This window comes from Mesocricetus auratus, unplaced genomic scaffold (assembly GCF_017639785.1).
Source record: "Mesocricetus auratus isolate SY011 unplaced genomic scaffold, BCM_Maur_2.0 Super-Scaffold_100001, whole genome shotgun sequence".
Taxonomy (NCBI): Eukaryota; Metazoa; Chordata; class Mammalia; order Rodentia; family Cricetidae; genus Mesocricetus; species Mesocricetus auratus.
Window position 1 is genome coordinate 485,360 of NW_024429187.1, and position 12,731 is coordinate 498,090.

General features: G+C 41.8%; 1 protein-coding gene across 2 annotated transcripts; it reads right to left on the minus strand.

Moving 5' to 3' along the window:
* Positions 1 to 219: 219 nt before the first annotated feature.
* LOC101829496 (C-type lectin domain family 2 member F-like) lies at positions 220 to 9,829 on the minus strand. 2 transcript variants are annotated; one of them, XM_040743702.1, is made up of 5 exons: positions 9,470 to 9,829; positions 8,904 to 8,990; positions 4,461 to 4,675; positions 3,701 to 3,813; positions 220 to 458 (listed from the first exon to the last, which is right to left on the minus strand). In XM_040743702.1, exons 1-5 carry the CDS (start codon positions 9,537 to 9,539, stop codon positions 344 to 346), a joined length of 600 nt encoding a protein of 199 aa, XP_040599636.1. In that variant the 5' UTR covers positions 9,540 to 9,829; the 3' UTR covers positions 220 to 343. The 2 variants fall into 2 exon arrangements, with proteins under 2 accessions (XP_040599636.1, XP_021079297.1); XM_021223638.2 differs by having other exon boundaries at positions 4,461 to 4,648; positions 9,470 to 9,828.
* Positions 9,830 to 12,731: the final 2,902 nt, after the last annotated feature.

A 12,731-nucleotide genomic window follows, 5' to 3' on the forward strand; every position in this document is an offset into this window, starting at 1 on the left:
TTCTCTTTTCTGAAGATTTCGATGAATTTCAGACAAGCAGAGACTTTTCTTTCTTTTCTCTCTGCCCTCCAGTGTGCCCCACTGAGACAAATCACTCCTGAGCAAGGCTTTTCATTCCCCCAACCCCCAATGCACCAACTTCGATGACCCAGCAGTACCTTCTCAAACTTAGCTTAATCTCTAGACTTCTTAATAACTATTTTGATGATAAAATTCATGTAAATGTTCATCAGCCAAATTATATTTCAAAACAATATTGATGGGAACAAAAACACATCACCATCCGTTTAACATACATAAAAGAAGACACTGCTTTTCATTTTCTTTCGGATGGAAGAATTCTTCAAGGGCACTGGCCTACTTTGCTACAAATATAGTCTCTTAGGTCATCACAATTGGTACTGTCTATACCATTTTTATGCATGAAGGCACAATCACCGTGATCTTGGACTTTCTTCCTGGAACAAAACAAAGGGTTGACTTCTTTATTTTTCAGACCCAGAACAGCCTCCTAAAATGAATCTATACTTTGATGAACACAGTTCAAATGTCCTCTGTGGAGAGGATGCTATGGAAACTGTTCCTCTCTTATGAACCATCACACTTAACCTCTGGACTTGACAGAGGAGGTGGTGTGTGACGCCACTCCTCAGCAGCAAACCCTGGCACTTCATGCTGCCAACAAGGGAGAAAATATAACCCTGCAGAGAGGAGTCAGATTCTTCCATTTATGCTGGGAATGGAAAAGACTAAATCAACATATTTAGACATTTAGCGTTGTTGTGTGAGGGAGTGTAACTTGCATTTCAGGGAACATTTTCATGCTTTTCAGTAGAGGTCTGTCATAACTTTCAAGTATGGATTCACTTGGTCACTTGGGAACCAATTCCATTATGAGATAGTTATTATTAACTTAGTAGAGTGACATGGCTTATGCAAGGCACTAAGCAGAGTTACTAGGAATGATTTTTGAAGTTCTTACTTTAGGTCATTTATATAAACATGTAATATTGAGAATTCAAAATTAGAAATTGCGTGACAGTGAATCTTGGTGAAGTTCTGATTATAATGTAATCAAAATGCCTTCAGTACCTTATTTGGAGGGGCATGAGTCAGCAATGATTATTCTTCACTAAAATATATGTGTATAGTCAGCTCTTCCGTATCCTTGAAGAAGTAGTTGAAAGACCACTAGCCACAGGTTCTCAGGTCAGGCCCCCTACATCCCCTCACAGACTTCAGATTGTCCTTAAATAATGCTGCTAGAATTATGTCCATGTTACGTAAGTGGTAGTTATGCTCTATTATCAAGCTATCATGACAAGAAAATAAGCCAGGCATGTTCAGTAGAAGCATAATTAGCTTGCTTTCTCCAGCTTTCCATCTGTGGTTGGCTGAGACTGAACATGGAGCCTATAGACAGAGAGGACCCTCTGTACTTCCATGCCTACACATTCCCTTATGCCCATATGCCAGTATTCCCATCAGCTGTTATAGGAATCCCACATGTGGAAGCCCTACTCTTCAGGCATACCACCATGCCTGGCTTAAAAGTCTCTCTCTCTCTCTCTCTCTCTCTCTCTGTCTCTCTGAGACAAGGTTTCTGTGTGTTAACAGCCCTGGCAGTTCTGGAACTTTCTCTGTAGACTATGCTGGCCTCAAAATCACAGAGATACACCTCCCTCTGCCTCCCGAGTGCTGGAATTAAAGGCAAGCACCACCAATGCCCATCGAAATAATAACTTTTGTATAAACACTAATATCATATAATCTGACTGTTTTTGTTTTTGTTTTTGTTTTTGCCATGTTGAGAATGAACCCAGGGCTTTTGCATTGCTAGGTAAATTCTACTACTGAACTACACTCCCCTACTACATGTATCACTGATACTCTGCTAAGGAGAAACAATTCAGGCCTCAACCTGAGCCATAGCGAGATAGAGTGATATGGCAGGCACCTACACACCAGGGCAAGGGGGCAAAAGAAACAGACCCTGACAACACCTTGACTGTGGACTTCTAGACTCCAGATCAGTTGCTTAAGTTGTTCAGTCTGTGTCATTTATTGTGGTGATCCTAGCAAAGTAACACATTTTCACCAGCTCATACCTTTCCTCATTCTTAAAAAATGGGAATATATAACATCTTAAACTGCCAATATTTACTTCAAGAAAACACCATAGGCATTATGTTTTGCACTCAAAATTAACTTGCTTTACAGATGTCTTACATTGGTTTTCAAGGTGAAAAAACCACAATTATTAGTTATATTGCTCCTTTCCAGTCATTTTGTATTTTCAACCTAAGTTTGATATAAATAGAATGAATGACCATGAAAAATCTCTTGGTTGAAGAAATCTTTTGGGAGGTACAATAAATTAATATCACAGAATGAGCACATGCCATGGAAAAGGCACTCGGTGCATGGAAACCTGTGACTCCTCTGTGAAAAATAGAATCATCTTCTAAGTCCTTCTTCTACTCTTAAGTTAAAGGAAATTTTAAATGTTTCCAGAACAAAACCTGAGTCTAACGATAACAATTAATTCTTCAGGCATGGGACAGTAGAGAAGTTCTGGAATATTGAATAAATATTCAATCATCTATCTTCCCAATCACTTCTCATCCATATTCTTAGACCCTTGGTGGCTAAAGGCAAGGTAGCCATCAGTAAATCTTCATACACTCACTCTTCAGCAGTGCGTACACATGCATACACACACACACACACACACACACACACGCACACACACACACGCATACACACACACACGCATACACACACACACACGCATACACACACACGCATACACACACACACGCGCACACACACACACGCATACACACACACACATACACACACACGCATACACACACACGCATACACACACACACGCATACACACACACCACACACACACACACACCACATGAGTGCACATGGGCACACACACACGCATACACACACACACACACGCACACACACACACACACGCATACACACACACACGCATACACACACACACGCATACACACACACACACGCATACACACACACACGCACACACACACACACACGCATACACACACACACATACACACACACACACGCATACACACACATACGCATACACACACACACACGCATACACACACACCACACACACACACACCACATGAGTGCACATGGGCACACACACACGCATACACACACACACACGCACACACACACGCATACACACACACACGCATACACACACACACGCATACACACACACACGCACACACACATACACACACACACACACCACATGAGTGCACATGGGCACACACACACGCATACACACACACACACACACGCACACACACACACACATACACACACACACACACACACACACCACATGAGTGCACATGGGCACACACAAGAGTAAACTGTGCTCAGGGAAGAGTTAAACTGCCTAGACTTCTGTCAAATCTAGAATAGAAGGAAGATATGCACAACGCAATTAAACCAGCACTGGTGCTTGAGGGCAGATGCTCCCAAAAGATTACCGGTTTGTCTGAAGGATCTCCTTGGCATCTGTTGGAGGGCCAGTTTGGGAAATGTAGACAAAGAAGCAGTAGGCATAGTTGTTTATAGAGTTAGAATTTTTACCATGATTTATAATTAACACTAAATAAAGCATATTGAAGGCTTACAAGTTATTGTATACACTTTCATCTGTCCAAACCCAGTATGTGCGTAAATTTCGTCTGTTCAGTCCAATCCAAAATGAAGATCGCAGTGCCTGCACATGGCTCATCAGAGTTTCCTGTGACAAAACAGAGCTCTATCAGGGACAGCTCCTAGCAGTCTCATTCTCAGTATGTGACAAGGCACTGCCCTTGTTTGCATCTGTCACACACCTACCACAGGTCCTACAGTGGGCTGAGTACCTAATGCCCAACTTTATATTTGCCTCAGCAAAGAAAATGAGTCCTTTTTTTTTTTTTTTGGTTTTTATGAGACAGGGTTTCTCTGTATTGTTTTGGAGGCTGTCGGTCCAGCCTGGCCTCGAACTCACAGAGATCCACCTGCCTCTTCCTCCCGAGTGCTGGGATTAAAGGCGTGCGCCACCACTGCCCGGCTTTTCTTTTTTTTTTTTCTTTATTTTTTTGGGGGGGGGGCGTTTTGCCTATCTTAATCCTGTGATGCCACTATATTTTCCCCCAGAGATTTCAGTTTTCCTCAATGTCATTTCTGTGCTCAGATGTCATCATTTCAAGGAAATGTGACTTTGTCTCCAATCTACCCACTTGGAGAAGTGATAATATACTTTGATTACACCTAATATGCTGTGTAGTTTATGTATTTTCTATGAGTATTTCTAGTTGTCTGTCTTCCCTTCTGAGCTCCAACTTCCCCAAAGGCAAAAGTTCTGCATCTTTACTGCTCAGCATGAAAAGTGGGAAATCTAACCAATTCTGTCTTGGTGGTGAACTTAGCCAGGTTTGCTTCATAGCGTTGACAGTTCTCCTGTGCAGACAGCCATGCATTTTTATGTTGGAAAAGAAAGAAGCAGTTCTGATTAATTTTAAGCCAGGAATTCGTGCATATGTTTGTTTCATCGTCACATGTCTTATTTCTGACGACTCTTGAGGCTCCAACTAAAATGAACATACGACATGAAAAAACTGTAAGAGAAAAACAATCATTGGGAAAGATTCACCTATATTTCACACTGATAAAACGGGTTTTGCTTTCACATCCCATGTCAGTCAAATGACTTTAGCTGTTATCTCTACAATGACAGGTCAACCAAGAGCACAGCGGTGAGAAAGAGGCGTTGCAGAATTAACATCTCCCTGTAACTTAAAATAGCAGTGACCGACTTCCAGAAATGGAATTTACTCTGACACCTTTTCTGGTATTTCATACTACTGGAATTTATTTATTTATTCACTTCTCTTAAAATTGGATATTGCACCTCAGATACTTTACCACAAACAAATGGATTCCTCTATAGTTATAACATTGAAGACTTTGTTCTTTCCTATTGACCTGATACTAATTGTTTTTCAAAAACAGCATTTCCTCAGAAGTTGATGCTATTACTTTGTCCTTTGTTCTTGAGGAAAGAAATCAGGCAAGAGATAAACAATGAAATTTAACTTTTACATTTCCTATTTCCTCCCTAACTCACAGTACTAGATATATGGAGGTCGTAATTTAAGAAAAGCAGTGCTCCAGAGATGTATCCTATCAGAGCTCCAAGGACAGATGCCTGAATACTAACAATGAAGTTATTTGTTTGTAAATAACCCTGAGAGAAACAATACTTAAGGTATTTTTCCCCAATCCTGGAAAAACAAACAAATGGATGCCTCCCACTCAAGCCTATGAATGGGAGACTATTCAACTGGAAGCATTAACCACCAGTAAGGCTCTATATATACATGAAGTATGATATGACAACACAGCAGAAACACTCATCTCACTGAAATTACTTGAGAAAAGAAAGTCCCAAATTACCCTAAAATATTGGACTCAAATAAACAATTACTATCAGATAATTGGTCCAAAACCTGGACTACGAGAAATTCAGTTTTATCATTCATTTGCTAGTGTATTTTTTTCTATTTGTACATCCAACTACACCCATGCTGAGCACTTTGCCTGTGGCAGACATTTATCTTTTTGTAGCTGTTGGAATACAAAAATGAATATGAAAAAACCCTTTGCTTTTATAAAAGTTGCATGTCTGAAGCCATGTAGTTCCTCATGAGGTACACCCAGGTCAAGGCATAAGGAAGACTGCTGGGTACTAGTCCAACATTCAGGGCAGGGATAGACAAAGGTGATGATGGCCTAGGTGGACCTGAGGAAAGGTGGGCTGGGGAGGTATGTCCGCCTCCAGGGTAGGACTTTTTTTCTAAGCAATGGGAAGAAATGATGCAGAGATCTGAGGTGGTTGTGCCTGGCTTGTTCACCAAATAATGAAGATGTCCACGTTCCTACAGACACATGAAGGATTAAGTAGTCCAGAACATCAGTAGTCCAGAGTGACTAGGTGCATCAAGGGCAGTGTAGCCATTCATAAGACTTTGCTCTAAGTGAATGAAAAATTTCCAACAGATCTGATGAGTTTTCTTAATTATTAAAAATAAACTTTGCCTATACAGATGCCATTAGGCATAAGTGATTATGGAACCTTAAAATGTGGCCAGTTCAAATCTGACTCACTTTTATTATAAAGTCATAGTAGGAAAAATAATGTAAAAAATGACTAGAAAGTGCATTATTATGTGATACAGCCACAGTTGCTCTCAGAGATGAACGGTAGAAGAAAGACAAACATCAGAGGAGAAAATGAGGTGCTGTCTGGCTAACGGCAAGTGAATGGAGAGAGTTCACCTTTGGCTCAGTGAAAAGGCAGTCCATCATACTTTACTGATTCTATTTGGAAAGGGGAAAAGAAAAAAGTTGAAAAATGCATAAGGTGTTTTGACTTTGAAGTTAGAAGAATATATTTACTGTTCCCCAAGATGAGGACCATCACAGATAAAGGACTTGAGAGAAAAGAGAGGGATAAAGAGTTTGGGGGTTGAGGACACAGCTCAGTTAATAGACTGTTATTAATGTGTGACTACCTGAACTATATCTCCAGAACCCACGGAGAAATCTGGGTGTGGTGACACTCTCTTATGATCCCAGCAGTGGAGATGCAGATCCCTGAGAAGTGTTAGCTAGCTAGCTAAGCCTAATCAGAGCCCTGGGTCCCAATGAGGGGCTCTTGTCTGCAAAACAAGATGGATGAGTTGTGAAGAAAGACATTCAAGGCTGACTCTGACTTCAATGAGAACCCATATTCTTGCGCACACGCGCGCACCCCCCCACATACACACACGGAGAGAGGGGGAGGGGAAAGGGAGAAGGAGGGAGAGGGAGGGAAAGATATTTCAGCATGATCATGATTAAGGTTGAGATGTTTATCAGCTAATCAAATAGCTAGATTGGTTTAAAAATTTTGATTGAATTCAAAGAATGGTCCCAGATTAGAGATGCATTTATGTGATAACGTTTTGAGACCAGTTCGAAGGCCAGCAGGCCAACAATGTTTCTAAGATTGGATGCATAAAGGGACATGTTTGAACACTGGACCTGTAAGTGCAAGGGAAAAGATGGAACGAGTAAAGGAAATGGAGTCAGCAGTGATGTAGACAGGAAGGAGTTTTAAAACGTGAGAAGCAGAACTGATCTGAGCTGATGTCAGCACCAACCTGACAAAAGGAAGTCACCATCTCATAGCTCTCTTCCTCATCCATCAGTGAGCTACATAGTTTCCACTTAGTCTTCTGTGATACTATATGAACCTTGGATTGGGGGGGAGGGTAGTACAGCTGATTTATCCACAGCTGAGTGCTCAGTTACTTAGATTGGCAGTTTGACCAGTTCTCTGTGTCTGCATCAAGGACTAATTGCTTGGAGATGACTTTTCTCAGTATCAAGCCAGTTAAAATTCTAACACCAGTTGGGGAGGCCCTCTCTCTGAGGCTCCATCCTTGCTGGATGGACAGTGGATCCTTGCAGAGGGAGGGAGTGACTCACCTGTGGAGACATGGCTGCAAGCAGGTTGTCCATTTGTAAATATAGGGAGTACTAATTGGGTTCAGTGGGTTAGCATAGCCAAATGAAGAGCATGAAATTGGAAGGGAGCTCCTGTGGATGGTGCAAGGGAGATGGATATGATGAGAATATATTGTATAATAGTATGAAATTTTTGAAGAGAAAATATTTTTAAATGAGTGTGGATTGTCAGTGAAGATGAAATTGATGATGGCTACTGGAATTAGCAGCATTGGTGTTTCTGGTAAACTGGACTACAGGTTTCATGAGAAAAGCAGAAGCAGAAACCTTGCCAAAGTGACTTGAATGGAAAAAGGAAGAGCACTGGGGTTTAGTACCATGGCAAGAGGCCAAGCTTACCGTGAGCAAGGCCCTGGATCAGCTCTAAACAACAATGGTCTTCACAGAAAGTGAACTAAACCAAGCGGTCTGAGCTGGAGATGCAGTCTCATGGCAGACCATGGGCTTAGAATACATGAGACCCTGAAGAGAGAAAGGGAGGGAGGATGAATGGAAAGGAGGAAGGCAGGCAGGGAGCAGAGGAGAGGGAAAGAAAAACAAGCAAAGGAAAGATCTCAAGGAGGTTTCTGCATCAAGTAGCAAACATCAGCAGCACTTGGAGGAAGAATGGGGCTAATGAGGTTTCTTTGTTGTTTTAATCTCATTTGGGGGTGTGTTGCGACCTTGTCACACTGCTGAGGAAGACGTCTCAGTGGAGCAAGACCAGCAACGGTGTGTGAGAGAGAAAATGGCAGTGCTCGTGACAGAGTAAGACCATCCAGTGCCTGTGTGGAAAAGCCGGACACCCCGTGGTCAGAAGAACCTGTATGCTGAGGTCGAGGGTGATGTCTCCCACCACTGCTTCTGTGAGAATAAGGTTGCCCACACCCCCATGTGGCAGTGACAGTTAACACACTCTGGAAAGGCAGCACAGCATAACCTCAGCTTGCTCCTTACCTCCACCGCCGTCAGAGCTGGCTCCATTTTCTGACATGAATGTTGTACCTATAAGGCCTTAACAGGGAGCACACTCGCCCAGCTGTTGGTAAGCTTTACCTGACCATGACTCGCACATAGTCCCCTCTCATCCTGCTTCAGACTGAAGGAACCTTCCGCACAACACTTACACTACTCTTCCACAGCTCTTTACTTGTGAATGTCGATGTTCAGTTAGAAGGAAAACCTTTCCAAGGGCATGAAATCCCAGTTTTGAAGGAATCAGCAGCAGCCGGCACTCTGAATGTAATGCATGATTATGAAAAGACTGATCTTCTAGGGGGTAAAGTGATCACTTACATTTTCTAGGAAAACTGAAAAACCCCCAAAGAAGAACAACAACACCACCACATAGCAGGGTCCAGAGGGTCAGCAGTTTCTTCCCATCTGCACATAAGGCAAACAGACAGGTCGTTATTTACCAGAGAAAAGCCGCAAGAAAACAAAACCCCCATTTAAAAAATCCACATTCTCTGTGTCCTATTCACTACTCAGTCATTGATCTATTTGGAAAGGGGGGCGGTACTCAGGTATGCCTTTGAGTCTATGTGTCATTTCCAAGAACTGTGACATATATTCTCCAGAAAGCCTTGTGGAACAAAAATCCAGTCCCCACCTTCCCCAGAGAGTTTGGTTTGGTTTAGTGTTGGTTTTGCTTTGTTTTAATGAAATGTCTCCTTTTCGCAGGGAGGGGCGGTTGTGGTGGAGAGGTAATGTTATCCTTCTCCATTTTTCCTTTTATACTTGAGCCTCTGTTTTGTTGATGACAATTGCTTTTATGTAAGGCTCATATGCATACCCTCTGCCTCACAGACTAAGCAAAAGCTACCAGCCTTATCCTGAGAACAAACCTATCATCTCCTTACCAAACGTTGTCCTTTGATGCCCCAAAACATGGCTGGTATGGGACGCTCTATATACATTTTCTATCATCATGGGAACGGCGCTCCGGTCACTACAGAGGCTGAGAAAATTCTTAGGTCCAAAGGAGAACTAATAATCATATCCGTTGTCTTTAACCCTTTGAACTCTGAGGGCTGAGTTTCTCTGGGGTCAGGGACGGAGCAAGACGGATGGATGGATGATACAGCACCACTCCAGTGTGATGGTTCAGCACTGACTCTATGCTTCGGTTCAGAGGGCCACAAGATCTGTCACTGGCCCTGTCCTCACTGGCCCTGTCCTTGCTCCTCTGTGGGAGTAACGGCAGCAGCAGCGTGAGAAGGCCCAACGGCGTCAGCTAGCAGCCCCTGATTGGCTGGCGATCACCATGGGGAAACTTGATTGGCACCAGCCCTACCTTCTGATACCCTGTCAGCAGACCATGGCTTGCCTTTCCCTGGACTTTGTGTCCAAAACCCGATAAAGCTGTGTAACTTAGGAGTAGCTTCAACTGTGAATTGCACTTATTCTCTCTTGGTCCTTGAACCCCGCCCCCATTTTGTTTTTGTTTTAGTATCTCTTGAGTTTTCAACTGTCATACAGGTTGTATAGTGAAATTTAGCAAAGTAACCCATTAGTTTTATACACATTCATGGTAAATTAAGGCTTGTTTCCTACGTAGGCACGGTCTTCAGCACTACAACTTAGCATGGTAGATTCCTGCTTAAGCTGGAACCATACCTGCAGAGTTCAGTAATTGAAGGAGGGATTATAATTTTTGTTGACTTTTAATTTACCACCTGTTTGGATTCAGGCATTATGCTGGCCTACCCCTGACACGTGGCAGAATGCACTCAGGCAGTACCCCGGTCAGCCTTTTGAAAGAAAGACCTCTGCCCATTTGCTCATTTTCCGGCTCCTCTCTTTCTGCTCTCTTTATCCACTCCTCTCTTTGGGCTACTCTCTTTCCGGTCTTCCCTTGGGGCAGACAGGACTTTTCCTGTCTCCCTCTTCTCTTCTAGCCTCTCTCTGTCCCTGTGTCTCTGTACCCCCCCTTCCCTTTCTAATAAAACTTCTCACTCAGCTCTGTTTGTCTGACATGTTTGTCCCTCTGTCTTGGTCACCCTTGCCTGCCATGGAATCTGCCAAGGTCCCCCTCAAGATTTATCATAACACCCCCAAATATTGAAACTATTCCTCATATGTGTATTGGAAATTTAAAAACTAATGGAAAGAATATTTTAGGTTCACTGTAATTAAAACATTAGAAACATGGAGAATCCCCATAGTTTGTATGTAATTACTCCTCACCTCACCTTACCCCATCCTATGATTCCCATCCCCTACCTCAGCCCTATATAAGTTCCTGCCTGTTGGAATAAATTGAGATCCTGCTTCGACAGATTCCTGACTCAGTGTATATTTTTTCTCCCCAGTAACTAATGGGGCGGGGGAGAGTCTGAGTCTGAGTCATCGCACTCCCCTACCCCGCCTGATTCTCTGTTCACAGGCTAGTGTTCATCCCTGCTCCATCCGACTAGGGATGATATGAATGGGCTGTGCCCCTCTACCTCAGTCATCAAGACAGTCTCTTATAGATGGGGTCATACTCCTCTGTTCTGGCCAGTCCCTTAATTGAAACCCCAACAGATGACCACAGGGTTTGGGAAGATGACAACTGAAGCTAATTATAATACTTGGTAATGGGCTTCTAACTGCGAAAATTTACAGTACTCAGGAAGTTGAATGACAACTTGTGAGGAGGACTTTCCATTGATGATTGCTAGAGAACCATCAGAAGCACAGGGGTGAGAGGAAGGGTCCTCCCTCCACAGCACAGGTAGAGGCTTTTATCACTCTCTCCAAAGGGGAAGTACAAGATGAGTTTAAAGTTTTATATCCAATTTACTTTTTATCACAACTAAGGAAAACTGTAAGTCTATAAAATTCACCCCATCCTCTATGATTTCTATAATATATATGGTGGATTTTATGCATATTTACACTTTTTCAGTTTGCTATGGGTATTTTCACTACAGTGTATTTTGCTATATGTGTATATTTAATTTTGATGTAGCCAAATTTGTTCATCTTCAATGACTTTTCATACCTGGTTGAGAAACCTTTCTCTACTCAGACACTGAGTCCAGACTCATGTGTTCTATTCTAAAGTGTGAGAACTTTTATTCTTCCTATAGACATATTTGATACCCCACCAGGAAGAAGGAAAGGCCAGTGCTTTCCCATTGTGGGACAATATGTGTCTGAAACAAGCAGCTGGGATCTGCTTACACCTCGTTTCTCTATCTGCTATGACGTCTGGGTGATCTTGGTTGAGGACTCTGATTATAGTTTACTTACCTGCCATGGAATCAAGGTGATAATAAGAACACTTATCTTGAAGGCTTGTAAACCAGCACTCATGAAGTAGTTAGAAGGAAATAAAAATTCTGTATTTTTTAACAGTCATGGTATGCTTATATGTGTGTGTAAGTTACTATGCATTTTCATATACACGCATGTAGGAGTATATGTGAATCTACTTTGCCTTTTGAGACAGTATCTCTTAGTGGGATCTTAGTGGGGGGATGGAAGCATTCAAAATATTTCATTGTAATTATTTTGAACTATACTCTAAAATCATCTTATTAAGTATCAGGAAAGTATCCATTATTGTTTTAATTCAATGTTTATTGAAACTTTTACAAATGATTTTACACTGTTAATACTTCTAATGCTAAAGCATGCTTTCCTGTTTTATTTTCTTAGTAGTTTAGAGTTTTTCTTCAGTATGGTTTTGTAAATATCTGGTTTATTTGTACTTGTGATTCTTTTGCTTACTTTTAGCCTGTGTTATAGAGTCTCTTCAGTTTTCTATCCTTTTCAAAATTAAAATATAACCCCCTATTCCTTTCCTCCCTCTAACCTCTCCCATGCTGTCCAATACTTCCCTAAAAGTCATGACCTCCTTTTCTTTGACTATTGCTGGAATTCATATCTAAACACAGAAATACACACATACAACTCACAGAGTCCATCTAGTGCTGCCTGTCTGTATAACATTTTATCAAGACAAAGAAGTTTTAAAAACAATGCCAACCTATTTAACGTTATTTATGCATCAATATCATTAAGAATTTCAAAGAAATATTAGAAGATATTAAAAAATAGGCAACATCCAATGATGAGACACCCAGTCTCTAATGTGTAGTCTCCAAACCATGAAAATACTTAGTTTCCCTGAAC

Excerpts from the sequence above, each read along its gene's own strand:
- LOC101829496 (XM_040743702.1), bottom strand. The coding sequence starts at position 9,539 with ATGATGATAGAAAATGTATATAGAGCGTCCCATACCAGCCATGTTTTG. Across the intron at positions 8,991-9,469 it reads GCATCAAAGGACAACGTTTG|ATGGGAAGAAACTGCTGACC; the intron begins GTAAGGAGATGA and ends CCTTATGTGCAG. Across the intron at positions 3,814-4,460 it reads TCACCACCAAGACAGAATTG|GAAACTCTGATGAGCCATGT; the intron begins GTTAGATTTCCC and ends GTTTTGTCACAG.